Source organism: Musa acuminata, chromosome BXJ2-7 (assembly GCF_036884655.1).
Source record: "Musa acuminata AAA Group cultivar baxijiao chromosome BXJ2-7, Cavendish_Baxijiao_AAA, whole genome shotgun sequence".
NCBI lineage: Eukaryota > Viridiplantae > Streptophyta > Magnoliopsida > Zingiberales > Musaceae > Musa > Musa acuminata.
Genome location: NC_088344.1, coordinates 6243463 through 6260499, shown reverse-complemented (window position 1 = coordinate 6260499; position 17037 = coordinate 6243463). Strand labels below are relative to the sequence as shown.

The window sequence follows — 17037 nt, the reverse complement described above, 5'->3', positions numbered from 1 at the left end:
CATTAATTAGGTCCCACCGAGATTTGAACTCGGGTTACTGGATTCAGAGTCCAATGTCCTGACCACTAGACCATGGGACCAATGCATTCATATGGCAAAGTGTTACTAGTTAAGAAGATAAAATAGGCCAATAGAGATCCCCAAACCACGAAGGCGATCGGTGCAGCTTTCCGTTGCAACCAACCCGCCGATCATAGTACAACTAAAAACTGTTTTCCATTTTCATTTCTGAGCATTACAAAGTGTCAGGCACCGACGATGGTCCGAAAAGGCAGTTTCCCCCTTCAGCATCTCAGTTACAGAGAAAGCATTCTGGCTTTGGCTGAAACTGTGAACGTCACGACCAGCAACACAAAAATCCTCCAAAAGTCTCACTATGAAACCTTGAGAATTTCTTTTTTTAAATTTGTATTATTTTAAAATTTCACCAGTGCCACAACAAAATAATGTTGCTTTTTATATTACATATATGACAAAACAAACACTTTAAGAGACACTGATTTCTTCGAAGTCACCGTCGAAACTACAATTTCCTCACATCAAGTCAGAAAGTAGATCCAAACCGATGGACTACCAAGCTTCATGGAGTCTTCCTGCCTATGCATCGATCTCGGCTTCGGCTGACAGCCTTCGTCTACGTGTGATAGAGAAGATCGTCGGTACATCAAAGATCTCTTACAGTCCCAGAATGTCAAATTCGTGGGGCATGAAATCTTCACTTGGTCTGTAGTATTTGTCAGGAGAGTACAAGCTCAGGTTTGTCACTTGGCTTGTATATAAACAAGCAAACCTCTCAACCTGCGGAAAAACATCCAAGAAAATTTCTTTTTCACAGAAAATACACCCTACAACAGTGGCAAAATTTCTGAATTCACACATCAGAACAAGCAGGAGGGAAGGCTTCACTGATCTCTGGTAGGGAGGGGGAATACCTGATGAGCAAAGCGAGAGTTCTGGTAACCTGTCTTCATGAGCTGCCCCCATACCTTGTGAAACTACATCGACAAAAAGATGCACAGAAGAACATAAGCACTGCCGACTAAGTATCATATAACCTTCTCACAAGCAATTTTTACCCAGGAGGCAAAGAAATTGAAGGCCATAATACAGAGATGATAAACAAGAAAAGCAATTTTATGATGTTCAGGACATCTAGTTTTGCAATATGGAAAAACATCTGACAACCCAATCAGAGGACAAGTTTCCTAAATATTCATTCTAGCTTAGATATATTTAACATGTTTGATACCACAGATCAATTATAGACACACAAACGAAAGCACATAATCTAGTTATAAACATCAAAGAAAAGTTTCTTTTAGTAACAAATGTTCATAGTATTTGTCCATGTAGACATGCTAATCTGCAGCCCAAAAGAGCTACATTTTCTAAGAATTGGTTATTACCTTTTGGTGGTGTTCCCTCTGGGCATCTTGATGGAGGCAACGAACCTGCTCCCTTTGTAACTAGCGATGCATAAGAACGACCAAAGTTGAGCAACATATGATGGTAATCATCGCAAAAGTTAACATACAAGAAAAACATATTCCACTGCAGAAGCAGATTAAGTTTATGTTGTAGCATGAAACACAATTGTTGCATATTGTGAAATGTGAATAATGGAATTTATAAAAATATATTACAAGCCATCATTTTTCAAACTAATTCAATGATGGACCTCTATTGAGAAGGATTTCTCACAAAAGCTCTATGTCCATGTGAAAAAGCAATTAAAATAGATGAAAATGGAATGAACCACAATACAAAGTTGTGCTTGAGAACAACATGAATTATCCTTCATGGTGGCCATCAATGTTTATGAGCCCAGGAAGCACTGGAGATTGAGTAATACACCATGCAAGAAAGGAAGAAGGCAGGAGTGAGGCATTAGATGACAAATCATAAAGATATTTTTATTTAATTTGAAAATATTACGACCTTATATTGTTAGATCAGACCAAAAAGCAGCAAAAAAGATAGAAGGATGATTACGACTTAGCCTGCTGATCTAGCAACCAAAATAATGACAAACAGAAACAGATATTTTGGAGAAAAAGATGTACATAACTGACAAAATTTCAAAAATAGCTCAAACAATTTGCATATAATAACTGAACAAGGTCTAAACACAAAGAGAAACATATATTAGCATGGTTTTCAACAACAAAAATGATCATCTAGGCAAAGGAAGATTGCAAAACCATAGATGATAGATACAAAGTTTGTGCTAAAAATGATAATGAAAGTGACCAGAATTTCATAAAGCACATGGTGTAACCTTGATAGGTAACTTCACATTACATCTCTTAGAACTAATCTAAACAATAGTGAGTTTCCTGAAGGTGCTAGCCAGCCTAGCTGGTAAAGACTTTAATAGAGTATGACAAAGTCTTGGGCTCGAATCCCGCCTTTGCCCCTTAGCCTTTGCGAAAAAAAAAGATAATGGGTTTCATTGCTGGCAAGTTAGTTCAACGACTGATATATCAGATTGGCACAAAGAGAATTGCTCCACCAATTATATAGTACCTAAAAAATAAATAGTAGGTTTCTCTCAGACAGGTCGACATCAAAAAAGGCCTCATCAAATCAACTATAAGCAACAGTCATGTATAATTAACAAGTGATTCTCTTTTCTTGGAAAAACTACAATGGTTAAAGACCTGTCCCCCTTTTTCTTTCCTATTTATAATCTTTCACATTTTGTATAACTGTTCGGCTAGACCTTATACCCCAATCACTTGCTACTGCTCTATCAGTGTTACATGCATCCAAAAAATTTCTTGTCATAAGCATTTAATTACTTCATTACATCCCCATATCTTCTGTGTGATAATAGAACTTGATCCTGAGGGCCCAGATAATTACGAGTACAAAGTATCAGAAGTGGACGCAACTGAATAACATGTTAGATACCTGAACAAAGACGGAACTAGAAAATGGAACTTCAACAGAAAAAATTTTCCAGACATACATCACAAGTGCAATACAGAACAAGCTTTAGGAACATGGATAACTTGTCCTATCTTGGCTACTCGAGTAGTAAATACCTTCACTCAGGTTTGTATAGAGCCCAAAAAGTTCTGGTCGTACGTAGTCTACAGTATACATAGCTCAGATAATTAAGGTAAGTAGTTTCAAGCGCATAAAACAATTAGTACATAGAATTTAAAACCATATCAAGTTTGCAGTTCAAACAATGTTTCTTAATCGTGCAACCAAGATACAGACATACAGACATGGTCGAGGTACTCATTTCAAGTTAGCATTAAAATGGATGAATCTTAATCTATGATTCCCTTCAGGAAGTCTTGATCTTGATTGATACTTTACAAACAAGACTTTATTCTAACAAAAGTTAACATGGATGGAACATCTGATCTGTGGGTCAGGATGGCATCTGCTAGGAACCATTTGAAGTTGGGTATCTTACTCCTGACACTTAATTTACTAACATTACAAATCAATGCAAGAGATTGATGATATCATTTTCAATTAGCTATGGCATCATAACTTTTTATTCGACTAACAATGTCAATTTCAAGCAGCTACTTCGTAACTTTTGATCCACTAGGTCCTAAACTAGTGGTAATACTGCACTGGACTACAAGAAACAACTTATAGAACTTCTTGTTAGTGACTTCTAAATATTATGTAAAATAGACATGCTAACAACTGCTATAGGAGACTTGACATTGCTTGATTTTCAAAATGTATTCCATTTACAATATTTGCATTGCCCAACTCACCTCCAGTTTATGAAGTTCGGATGATAAGCTCTGTTCCTCATTTGCATCCAAAATATCAAACCTGTACCATAAATAGACTTTGATTGATGCAGACAAAGAAAAAAAAGAAACTAGCAGTGTATATAGAGGAGAAATTTCTAAACAATGCCTGATTAATCTCATAACTCATAAGGATAAATCTACCAACAAAATCATTCAGTACATAAATTTCTTACTTGAGAGACCATTTTAGGTGATGAATTTTGTCCTCAACAAGATCACGTTCTAGCCTTAACTGTCGAAGCTTCTGAACATAAATTTGCAAAATAATGAACATAAGAAGTACGTTCGGTTGGACAAAGAGTCAATAAGAAATTGATGGTATGAGAGAAATCAACATTATGATTTTCTCCCAACTTAAAATAAGCAGCTTAGAATTTAAGCCCAAAACTAAAATAATTATTATTTCCACCCTGGGAGACTTGATTTTCCTAATGCTTTTACATTTTTTCCATTCAGTTTTTTAATATTAAATCTTGCTTTTAGATTATAGAATTTGCAACCAATAGAAGTTCATCTTGCAGGTTTTGTTTCACTGTAGCATGGAATTCTCCCAGCATCTCACAGTAGAGGATTAATAAGATAATCTAGATTGAGTATAATAAATTATGGCAAGAATGTTTAAAGACTATTGGAACTATTTGCAACAGCAGAAAATATGAATGAATAAACTCTGTGAAACATTAACTATGAATATGTTTCAAAGAATACACCTGTAAGATTCTAAATACTATTATTGTATTGATTCATGAATATATTCAGAAGTACCAGAAGAAAAATATTTTCTTAATACCTTACGCATTTCCCTTGATCGACAAAGAAGCTCAACCTCTTGCTCAAGTTCTGGAACAACGAGCATCGTTCTCCAACCTTTTATCGAACAACAATTCAGTAAAAATCAATTATGCCTTTTCTTTTAGTAACAAGAAATAAGGATAAGAACCATATAAATACAAAAAAGAATTATCATGTTAAGTTTTTGGAAAGAGATAATAACTTTCAAGTTAATTCTGTAGTGTACCTGATGTGACACCCTCCATATGGAAACAAACATATCTCTAAGCATAACCTTTTAGTGATGAAGCCCATGTGATTGCAAGCTTGGGTTATGACAAAAATGATATGAGAGCTAACCTAATACCAAGATAATCTGTGGAATGTTGGGGATAATAGGAAATGTTGATCTCCAAGATGCCCCAAAGAAGTTCAAGTCACCATTGTGCCATGTATTTCACAATCAGTATAAAAGAAAAAGATAATAATTACCCATGGCACCACCAAGAAAATATAGAATTATAAGGAGGCAATTTTGAGGTTCCAGTAATTCCAGATTGTGTTCCAAGTTTTAATTATGAAATGATTTCATATATGTCTCCTAACAAGCTATTCTGAGTAATTATGAAAATATAGAATTTTAAGTAGGCAATTTTGAGGTTCCAGCAATTCCAGATTGTGTTCCAAGTTTTAATTATGAAATGGTTTCGTATATAAGTCTCCTAACGAGCTAATTCTGAGTAACTTTTTCGAGGGACAACATATATGATTTATGCCTTTTGTTGAAAAATTGTCTTCTACATATTGTGTCAGCTTGAAACCAAATAATAAGAAGGTCTTAATTTATTTACCAGTCAAATGTCAGATTGAAATGCAGCCATCAAGTACTACCCGATTTTGTTGAACTGGAAACCATGAAAATTGGCTCCAATTTATTAAAAGAATTTATCAGTCTAATTATTGACTAAAGCCATCGAAAAGGTTTGAGGATTTAAGCAATCAAAGGATGGGTCAGCGACATACACCCCCCAAGTAAGATGCTGTGAGGAAGGGTCCATGGGAAGAGAATAACAGGAGACTCCTAAATTGTGTTATTTGTACTCAATTTTAATTTTTCCAGGCCCTTGCCCATGTCGGCATGAGAGGTATACTGGTCCATACAAACCTATTGTACTGGGGCAACATCTTGTCAGAATGTATTACAAACAGACTGATATTTAGATTGTTGGCTGATATTCTTGATGATGATACATATTCCAGATCAGGTATCACTAACATCATATGCATCATTTTACTTTGATTACTTTAGCAGATTTTCTACTATAGCGGAGATTACTTTGATAGCCTAGGATGATGACCTGGCAATTAAAATATAATGCAGGCAAGCCAATGCTGTGAATATCTGGACAATAATGGTGGCTATAATTCAACAATATAAAGAGACTGTGAAGTAAAGCAACAATATATGAAGATGTGGTAAATACATTTACTTGAAAATGAGATAATGTGAAATAGGATAGATGATTTAAACATAAGTAATGATGAAAAGTTGTGAGAGGTCTTGACAATGATATTTGCCTAAGTAAAAAAAAATACTATACTATCTAAATGCTAGAGCTTTGAGACAAAAGATTGAACAACTTTATGGAGTGGACCAAGTGACCAACTAAAATAGATAAAGTAGTCCAGCAGAACTGTGGTAGAAATGAAGTTGTAATAATAACATGAAAACCAAAATAAAATCAAAAGGATTGAAAGAACAAGCTTGCAATGAGATGACCAGTCCAAATACACATCATACAAATGCATGATGAAATAAGGGAGGATAAAATGCATGATGAGGCAATCTAAAGATTGCTTACATGCTTCCCAAAATGAAAATTAAGAAAAATCTAAAACGTGGTAGAATTTGAGGTTAAAATAAGATTCATGCAGCATAATAGGGAAGTGTGGCTAACTACAGTCAGTGGATCAAGATGACATTAGACAAACAGAAAGATACTAGTGTTCCTGATTGTATGGATCAAGGTTCGTAATACCGTACCGTACCAGTATTTCGACCTGGGCTCGGTACTGCTACAGTGCATTGCTACAGTGCTTTAGTGCACTGCTATAATGCTACAGTGCACTCGGACCGGTAACAGACGATCCGCGTACCGGCAACCTGTCGGACCGGTACATACCGCCCGTACCGGGTGGTACAGTTCGGTACTGCAGACCCTGGTATGGATGCTAGTAGAAACTACAATTAAATGTAATTTCAAACTTTGTAAATTTTGACATTCCATAAAGACCTTAATGATTTAAACTATAAGTCCAGCAATTTCAGCTCAGGAAATATAGAAAATCAATGAAAAAAAATCACAATACACGGATGACTACAGATAATCATATAATAAAAACATTGAAATATAGACTACATATCATAATACCATGACAACAGAGATCGGTTAAGGAACTGACAGGATGGTGTAAATATATCAAATGATAATACAGGTCCAGACATAAGACAATACATTTAGAAAAACACAAGCACAAGCAATAACCTAGATTTAGAGAATTATCTAGAACAAACAAGCATAAATCATGAAAATAGACATAATAAAATTACCAAGCACTTTCTTGCTTCGCAAAATATCTCCATAGATGTGGTCTCCAACGTAAAGAACCTATTATAATGCAAAAAAGCATCATGATAAGACATGATGTTTAAATGATTTAGTTGACAAGAAAAATTCCACTTCAGACATTTACATTCAGTGAAAGCACCGATTGTATAATACCATGTTAATATTGTCATTAGTTACTAAGTCAAAATTAAAAGCTGGATAAGCTATATGAGAAGAGGTTGATAAATTTTTACAATGCATGCATCTTGTTGCATCATTGCATGTACAAGGCTAGTCACCGAAGCCAAGTGAGAAAATTAGATATGTTTGTATGAAACTAAAGTTGAAAAGCATTTACATTTAGAGGATTGACATTATAGAAAGATGTTCCATTACCAAGAAATTGCATTAAGTACTCAAAGGTGTTCAATCTGCAGAATCATGAGCACAATTGGAACTAGCAGAACTTTAGTTATTACAATTAAAAGGCCTTAACAAATCATGACCCATAAATTTTATGAAACATATTGAGATGGATGATTAGATGTACCAGAAAGAAAAGATACGCTATCAAATTGTTTCAAATTTGGCAAGTAAAAGAAAACAACAAGTGAAAACGAGATCACACCACCTTAAGGTACTTAAGAAATCTAATGAAGACCTTAAAGCACACAGTAAGAAAAATATGTTAATTAATGTTAAATATATTCCAAAAGGCTGAAAAAAGAAGACTTAGACAAAGGACATAATTACGTTAAAAATAATAAGAAAGTTGCTCTTAAAAAGGTTAAATAGCAGGAGAAAATACATATGGTTGGCCCCAAATATTTGGTAAAAAGATCTTGCAGTATATATAGAATTATCATGTGGTTGTTGTCATCACCATCATTGGCAGCATTGTTATTGTCATTGTTAATATCAATAAAAAAAGCTAAATTTCCCAGTTTTATCCTCATGCATTGATTCCTTAAAAAATCATCTCTTTTTTTGTTCCGAAAAGAAAGCTGTATATTACTGCAAAACTCTAGTAAAAGCTACACCATGCTCCTAGGAGCACAAAAAATAAGCCAACACAAGGGACCAGTCCAATCTCCACATCCTAGAAGATTTGGAACAAAGAGCAAAACATGCTAACCAATTAGGCAAAAAATACATGCTTGAAATCTTAAAAAGTCATATATTATTCTATATATAGCAACTATTAACTTGTATACTTACTTTAAAACTGTATCAGAAATCACAAACAAGGTGAAACAAATATTTAGTACTCTGGTTAACTTAATTTAGTTAGATTTTGCATCAAATTTGGAAGTTCACCTTATAAAGGAATGACAATAATTACAGAACCAGATTGTCAACTTATTTCCTAACCAAACTTTTTCTGTGTCATAGGTTTTAGAAAGCTCTTGGTAAATATACTATAACAATTTGAAATGTCAAATGAAGTAAATGACCTTCGAGTGAATTCTATGTAATCTGTTTTATCTTCTTGATAATTCAGCTATAAGTCCAGGTTATCAGTCATGATAGCCCAGTATGTAACAAGAATGTCCTGTACAGAACCAGCTGTTGCCTAGAATGCATCCTATAATAGACCTTCTTCTTTGGGAAAATGAATCCAAGTTGGTGTTTTTTTAACTTTTGCCTCTATATAATGCATAAAAAAGCTTAAAACAACAGATATTCATATAATAAAAATAGCATCATAATTGAAATTTAACAAAAAGGTTCTAGGATGTGACAACATGCGGCTGCATATGTCCATGCAATAACCTGATGGAATCACATAACAATTGAAGGGACCAGTATACTAGAAAACAAGGACAGGGAATCAGAGTCTCCTCTATGGATACAGGATGTATTTTAATCCATATCTTATTTAAGGACTACCTAATGAAAAGAATCCTCTTTGCACTAGGAAAGTAACTGTTAGAAAGAATAAAATGCAATAAAACTACAGATTGAAGTAGTATGTTGTTAATGTAAAAACTGTCTGATCATACAAATCATGCTTAACAATAACTTCTGATCATGTTTTACAAAAATGTTTATTGTAGAAATTAAAATTTCATGATATTCTATAAATAGGCTAACAAATGGAGCACCTGGGAACTTGAAGCAATTGACAGCAGCTTATGAAGATGTGCAACATTACCTCCCTGAGAATGAAAGTCAAAATAGATTTATTTAATAAAAATTAATTACTGAGATGAGGAACAGGTAAATGACATTTAAAGTCAAAATAGATATATCAAAAGTAGTTTTCTAACAAAAAAAAAACTCTATTTGATTCAGTAGTAGCTTTAGATTAAGGTTAGTGTTTACCTGGAAAACTCTGCATGCCTTTTTTAAGTGGTTTGGAGGCAATCTTGGGGAGGTACTTCCTACCTAAACACAGAACAAAAATTTAAAAATAAGAGAATAATAATGCAAACGGTAGGAAAAATGACATATTTTTTTACTTACCTGAGGAACTAGAGTCCCATTGTCAGTATTAAGCAGCATTCCAGTTTCAGATTCCACTTCAAAAAGGTTTGCACGATTTTCTTCATGAAAGAAACTTGGCTTTGAGCTGTATAAGTTGAGAACTATTCCATTAATCCACAGGGTAAAAAGTATTTGGAAAAAAAACAATACTGATGAATTAAGATAGAAGAATTTCAATGATAAATTCCAACCTGCCTGTTATAACCACATCAAAGTTTTGAAGCCATTCATAGTTTCCAGCAGAGTCACAACCAGCAGAGTCACAATTTGAGTTACAGTTCCCACAGAGATAATTCATAACAACGTTCGTGTAGTCCCACAAACTGCAATCAGTAATCATGCTGTTAAAAGAAATTAGTAGCAACCGTTGACAAAGATAGAAGAACATTTTGTAACCGCACACCTTAAGATGTTCTAAAAGCTTATTTATGCATTGCACAATGTTGTTAAGAAATAACAACAATTCAAAGTTGAATAGACGAGCTACCATAAATAGACAGGACAAGCCAAATGGATATCAAGTCACTCTCTGAAGGACCTATTTGGCCAACTTATGCAGTGGTGTGTTTCCAAGAAAGTCTTTAAACAGAAAAGTCTTAATAAGTCCTCTCAAATTGGCCAACTTATGCGGGTCTATATCCAAGAAAGTCTTTGAACAGAAAATCTTAACAAGTCCTCTCACAGCTTGCGTTCAGGATTGCTTACAATACACTCGTCCATTATGAATATGCTGCCTCTTATATTGTCCCCTCACTAGTCAGGTCAACAATATATGAAGGCAACTGCCTAAACTTGATCTTCTCACCTAAGATGTAACTAGTGCTGACAAGGCTTCCTTGCCACAACTTAATCTCAGTTCTTCCTTTCCATATACAGCCCAACATCCAAAACTTTAATATTGAGCTACTTGTACTTACAATTACAAACCATAATCAAATGGCTTGAGTCAGCAAATTATTAAAAGTTAATTGTTTGTACTGGTATATGCCATCTCTACTTTAGCAGAATCATAAACAATATCATAGGAAATGATACCTATTTGTGACCAAAAAGGTGGAACGGCCTGAATCTCGAAGCATTCTAAGCATTGGAACAATTGATAGATCTTCATTAATATACCTAGAAGTTCAAAAAAGTTCTCAGATGTCATATATATGCTGGACAAATTATCTTGAAGATAAAATATAAAATTCCCTTCTAAATCACTTCAAAAGTATAATGAAGTATACATTAAATTAAAAACACAAATTACGGTGGCTGTTAGATCATTCGATTATAATAGCATGTTATATACACAAATCTAATTTTGCGGTAAAAAAGTTATCATTATACAATAATTACCTTCCAGGATCCTTCGCAACCATTTGTTTCAAAGTTCCATCACGATGGCACAAGTCAACTGCTGCCCTTACATCTTTATACATTCGAATATAGCTGCATTGCAATGACTAGTTATGACTGATCAAACTAAAACAGATAATCCTTAAGAAAGAAAAACCATCTAGGCATCTTGAAATTGTGGGCCCTAATTGAGGCTTCTAGAATTTCTTAAAACAAAAAAAAGGGGTCTCAAATAATGACAAATTGATTATTACATTTCAACTAAGAAATATGCATCATCTAGAAGACTACATGCAGAACCAGTTAGAAACTAATTAACCATTATTTCATAATCTATAATAGTAAATGAATTTTTTTAACCATATTTTTATCCATCTATATCATTTTTGGGCCTTCTTAATAATCTTTCAGGGAGGGAAGGAGAATGAAATGAGAGAGTGTGAAATTTTTTGGCCTTCGAGGAATTAGATGTATTATCTTAATGATTTTGCCTTGCAGTAGACTTCAAGGTTCAGAGAGAGAGAGAGAGAGAGAGAGAGAGAATTTATAATCAACAGATCATATAATCCAGTCTCCAAAAATAGACTAACAGAGGACAATTTTAATTGTTGTGGCAGCAAGAAAACTAACTCACAACAACTTTGCCTAATTTTCTTCTCATTTCACTAAAATCATTGCAAAAAAATTAACATGAAATGCTGTGTAAATAAATTTCAGTGGTACCTAATAAAATATATTTGAAGTTTTTAACAACTACTTTTGACTCTGCTACTAATTCAGACTTCTGTGTTCCTTGTTATAAAATTATCTTCAACAAAGAAAGCACTAAAACATTTGACTATTATGTTATACATCATTCTGCCACATAATAATTCAAGTATATACATTATTACTGGTAATTCATTCCTCTCGTGACCTTAATTTGGCAACCTGAATGAAAGCATGACATGCCAACTTGACACTAACCAATAGCACAAGCCTAAAGAATAATTTTTGGAAAATTCCTCAAATCTTCCTATTTCAAATCTTTCAACATTTTGTATGTGATGCCAAAGAAGAAGGACTCTGTTGCAAACCAGACAGCATAGCGGTACAACTTTAGTCTATGTCAGAATATAGAGGGAATAAAATTGATACAACATAACCAAAGATAACAGAAGGTATGCAAAATGCAAGTTAGAAACAACGACGGGGGTAGAAGGTGCAGAAGTAGAGTAGAAGCTGGAAGAAACCCTCCTGAGACAAAGATAGAATCATAGAAGAAAGAAAACCCCAGATCTAAAAGAGCACTATTTCTTCTATAGAACATTTATCATTTATCCTTCATACACTCAACAAAAGATTCATATTTAGAACTCTTTGATCTTACTAACTTGACATAAATCAAACTAAAAATTTGGAAAAGAAAACTGAATATAATTCTTTGTACTGAATTGCATAACATTCACCATATGATAGGCACACATTTCATTTCTTTCTTGTGATTGTTAATTATTTATTAATTCATTGCTTGAATCTTTCAAGTTCAATCTTCATGCATACAGCTCCAAATAACCAGATTCCACCTCAAGCATTAAAAACGAAAAGGAACTAAACTGACCTTTATTAACTGCTGAATATTGATAAATTACTATCTAATTAGATATACTGTACTGAAACCAACTGCTATTGCTCAGGACCTTACAAGGGTATGTGTGCAGAACTGCCAAATGACAAAATTAAAGGAGACGAAACACAATATGACTCCAACTTCAGTCTTCAGCTAATTTGTTCTTTAGTAACAATGGATGTTTATAATTTCAAAAAGAATTCCCATAGTATCTTTCAATATAATTAATTTACAAGCTATATGAACCAAAATAAGGGAAGCCTAGTACATAAGGAAACAGATGAAGCAAACTAAAGCATTAACGTAGCAACAGGAGACCAATTTGTTTGAACTTCTCTTATTGTATACAGTACTATCATTTAATAATGAAAGGACGAATGTGAAAATAATAATAACTCTCATGAAAAGAAAGAGAATGGCACATTAATCAACTGACCATGAGATAGAGCGCTTTGAGAATATTACATTATTCATGAGAGTTTACGCTCATATTCTAATGTATAAAGGCTAAATCCAATTATTGACATCCAGATATCTGATAGAAACAATTATACATCCTTTATTTAGTTTTATATGCAAAATACAAAAAGATAATCACATGGCCACACACAGAAATGTACCAAACACTCTCAAATATACTTCAATCACAACATACATAAAAATATACTATGTGAAAATAAAATAACATAGTTCTGTTGTTACATACCAAAAAATTACTAGTGAAACTCATCACTTCCTCAAATGACAAACTATAGCCAAAAACAAGACAAAGGATCGAAATTGAATTTAGATTAACAAAATGACAAAGCAATGAGAAGTACATACTCAACCCCAGAAGTAAATTTTGCAGGGTTCTTATCCATAAAGTCAACAAGCTGAGCAAACAGATATGCTTCGGCTAGAGAGAACAAAGTGTCAATCAAAGCATAATCAGGCTCGTCGAAGGAATCACGAACTAATGTATTTCCATAAGTTGAAACTTTTTCTTCCTTAGACATCTCCCTAAACCCATGGTATGCCACTTTTACATACTTGTGTCGGTCCATCTGAAACACAAACAACTTATCCAGAAATTGTTGCTGGAAGGAAAGAGGCAAACAACTAAAATGAAACTTTTACATTGTAACATTAAAAGGGCCATAGACTAAGATGATCATGAAATTACACATATTACTCTGATGTTAAATAGTGGGTATAACAAAAAAAAAATGGAAGAGTACATCAGATTAAATCCTCACTAATCCTTTATACTCATAGAAGAAATAGGACATGGGATATAGGAATTGAGCCATCATGTTTTGTCAGGTGTCAAACAAGTTCTCATAATAGATGTAATTATGATTTCAGATGGCAGTCTTGGAGCAGCAGTGAAGCTAATCAAAGTCTTTGCATCCAAACATAGACACTTCAATCATCTAATACTTAATACTCCCTAGATCATATGCAGATGCCTTGTAGATTGGGTATAAGTATAATTTATGTTTGACACTTCAAACATAAAGCTCTATCAGGAAAATAAGTCCATTTGTAACTATAATGGTATAAGTATATATGCAGAAAGCAAGCAAAAATCTTGATGATACATTTAGTGATTGGTAAAATTTTTTTGAATTTTCCAGTTACCCAGTGTGCCATAGTTTGATGAGGAAAAGTTCCAATTGTTAACATTTTCAGTAATTTTCTATAAATCTTCACTGCATAGGTTGATTAAGAAGACCTAAAAGCATGATGGGTTTATATGTTTGTAATGTACTTTTCTGTTGCTATTATCAAGGTCCATTCTTAGATATACTAAAAACAACTTGGACAAATTAAATTTTAATTTTAATTTAATTAAAGATCAATGAGTAGGAGTAGATTAAGAAGCAGATCATCAGAAAAGAAATATCTAGTAACTGACAGATAATATTTAAGACGGAATCACATACATCAATATACATATTCTTATTGTATACGTACATAGTTCTCCAGCATATCGCACACAAGGATGCATACTTGCAGACAACTTGCACAGAAGCATTACATGGGCCACATGCAGCAGCAGCAAACATATGCAGATAAAAATGTACAACATGCTCAAGAAGATGCAAATCTATGAATAGAGAGAACAAAGAAGGGCAGAAAACATGTATATGCATGCTCGATTGCTCATAGCATACCAATTCACAACAATGCTTTGAGAAGGCTTTTCAAAGAAGCTCACGGAACTTTTTGTTCATATATTTAAAGTGCTACTCTGTAAATCCAAACAAATGAGTTTAAAAGGCTAACCTTTAAAATATTGCCCCTCTTCTTATCAAGAACCAAACCCCTGACCATGTACTTCGAATCAAATGTCCATTCCAATATCTGCAAATTTAAGAAATAATGTGGCTCAGTTGTATTCACAATTCTACATAATAATGTATGTGATTATCAGAAATTCTGAGCACAAATTGTCTATTAAAGTAAACTACTCAACTTCGGAGGGCTAAAAGAAACTCCTGGAATATAACTTTATAATATGATGTATAAGATTTAGAATAATCCTCAAAACATTTCTATGCATTCATATCCAAGTTCAGAGCTAATACATCGCCACACTTCAATATTGGGACAATAATTGAAACATTATAGAATATTTCTCTGGAAAAAGATTATAAATTGCTTTCATCCGGACCAAAGAAAGTTCTTCTGACAAAATTTTTGTTGTAGTACTGCTATTCTGCCAGCATGGATATGGTTTTAGATAAAACCAGTGATAGTCTGCATGAAGCTCATGTTATCAATGTTTATCCTCTTTATGCAATAATATAATGGTGGATACTAATTAAGAACAGTTTAAAACATAGCATATATTATGTAATAGGATAGGGCAGCAAAACAAATCAGACAAAAGGCATCTCTATCCAATCCGTTTACCAGTTGGACATTATGGTTGGGTCACTAATAGAATTATGCAATCAAAAAATTGATCCACATCCAATTCAAGCTGTATCAAAATTATAAAATTGGATCAAATTACATCGAATTCATTGACAGGAAATGGCATAAGTCCTCATGGGAAACTATAAACCTTCATTTCTATTACATGGATTACTAACTACATCTTGTTCTTTATTTTATAGTTGAAAACATAATCCGTCCAGCCTCTAATTCACACACTTGAAGAGCATAAAAATATACAAAAGCGGATTACTAAGCTTGGAGAGCTCCTTCTATAAAATACTAATAATGGCTGTGCAACCAATTCAACAAAACTGTCTAAAAATGCAGGCTCTTCGTTTACACAGAAACGGAACGTTAAATTTGACTTATCAAATTTCCAGAATGTAAAGACAAAATGCAATCTTCAACAAAGAAACTCAATCCAATAAACATAAGGACAAAAATGGCACAATTCAGAATCACAAACCTCATGAGGATACCCCAGATTATAAACCAGTTTCTTGACCGTTCCATCATAGGCCATCGACTCGAACGTCTCTGGCTTGTACTGTGCCAGCGTGTAGTCCATGTCGAACCCAACCGCGATAATATTCTTCATATTCAGCGATCGATTACAGAAAATACGCTTCCCCGTGGCAATCTTCTGCCCCCACTCCCGGGACGACCAAATCCGCCGGTCTCCACCATCGGCGGCATTGCAGGGACCCAAATCGACTGCCAAGGGCCTCTTCTCGTCCACCCCAATCCCCTCCATCGATCCGTTCCACACCGACCGGCTGTACCCTAATCAAAGTATTAGCACCTGCCGGACTCATCAAATCCAAACCAAATACAATCAAGAAATCCAAAGGGGGGAGAGAGAGGGAGGAGAGGGACTGCCGACCTGTTCTTGGAAGGTAGCGGTGAGGGGGGGGATGGGGAGCGCGAGGGCGGAAGAGGAGGAGGGCGGTGGAGGAGGAGGAGGAGGAGGCGGCGGAAGCAGAAGAGTAGAGAGCGGCGACAAGGGGCCTCTTCGGCATCCGCATCGTCCTATTGGGGGATTAAATAGGCATAGGGATGCGGGAGGGGATAAGGGGAATCCGGTGCGCCGCTCCCACCTCCTCCGCCTCCACCGACTCCTCACTTCCCGATGTGGGGAGAGAGGCAACGATTATAATTCCACCACCACCGCCACTAAGACGACTCCTTGCAAGTAGAAGAATCGATGCAAGCCGGAGGAGGAGGTGGAGAAGAAGAAGCAAGATGCGATGGTCCCCCGGAACAATATAAAGCAACCGACGCGACGCCGGTTCCCACTGGTGCACACACGCGTGTCGTCTTCCGGTTGGAAGCAGTGGAGCAGGTTAACGTGTGCCGGATATTGAAGTAGCGGGGAGTCCCAACAGAATAACGGATGGGGTTGGGGACGAACGGTGGTCTGCCGTCCCACGGAATGACGCAATAACGCGGAGCAGAGCACTTTTTATTGGTGGACTGTAATGGGCCCCGCTTATCAGCCAACGGG

The 17037-nt window shown here is 35.0% G+C and overlaps 1 protein-coding gene and 1 non-coding gene across 8 annotated transcripts; both read right to left on the bottom strand.

Annotated features, from left to right (window-relative positions):
* Positions 1 to 8: 8 nt before the first annotated feature.
* On the bottom strand, positions 9 to 80 carry TRNAQ-CUG (transfer RNA glutamine (anticodon CUG)). Its single transcript has one exon. It is a non-coding gene; the product is annotated as a tRNA-Gln (tRNA).
* Positions 81 to 377: 297 nt separating this feature from the next.
* On the bottom strand, positions 378 to 16932 carry LOC103990319 (uncharacterized). Of its 7 annotated transcripts, none has more exons than XM_009409407.3 (17): positions 16417 to 16932; positions 16000 to 16316; positions 14877 to 14954; positions 13431 to 13651; positions 10997 to 11089; positions 10691 to 10774; positions 9847 to 9978; positions 9635 to 9740; positions 9494 to 9556; positions 9274 to 9327; positions 7171 to 7228; positions 4579 to 4655; positions 3962 to 4032; positions 3747 to 3807; positions 1407 to 1466; positions 933 to 995; positions 378 to 798 (listed from the first exon to the last, which is right to left on the bottom strand). In XM_009409407.3, exons 1-17 carry the CDS (start codon positions 16556 to 16558, stop codon positions 676 to 678), a joined length of 1803 nt encoding a protein of 600 aa, XP_009407682.2. In that variant the 5' UTR covers positions 16559 to 16932; the 3' UTR covers positions 378 to 675. The 7 variants fall into 7 exon arrangements, 6 of the variants coding, with proteins under 6 accessions (XP_009407682.2, XP_009407683.1, XP_064972633.1 ...); XM_009409408.3 differs by having other exon boundaries at positions 16000 to 16309; positions 16417 to 16553; XM_065116561.1 differs by having other exon boundaries at positions 16000 to 16335; positions 16417 to 16528.
* Positions 16933 to 17037: the final 105 nt, after the last annotated feature.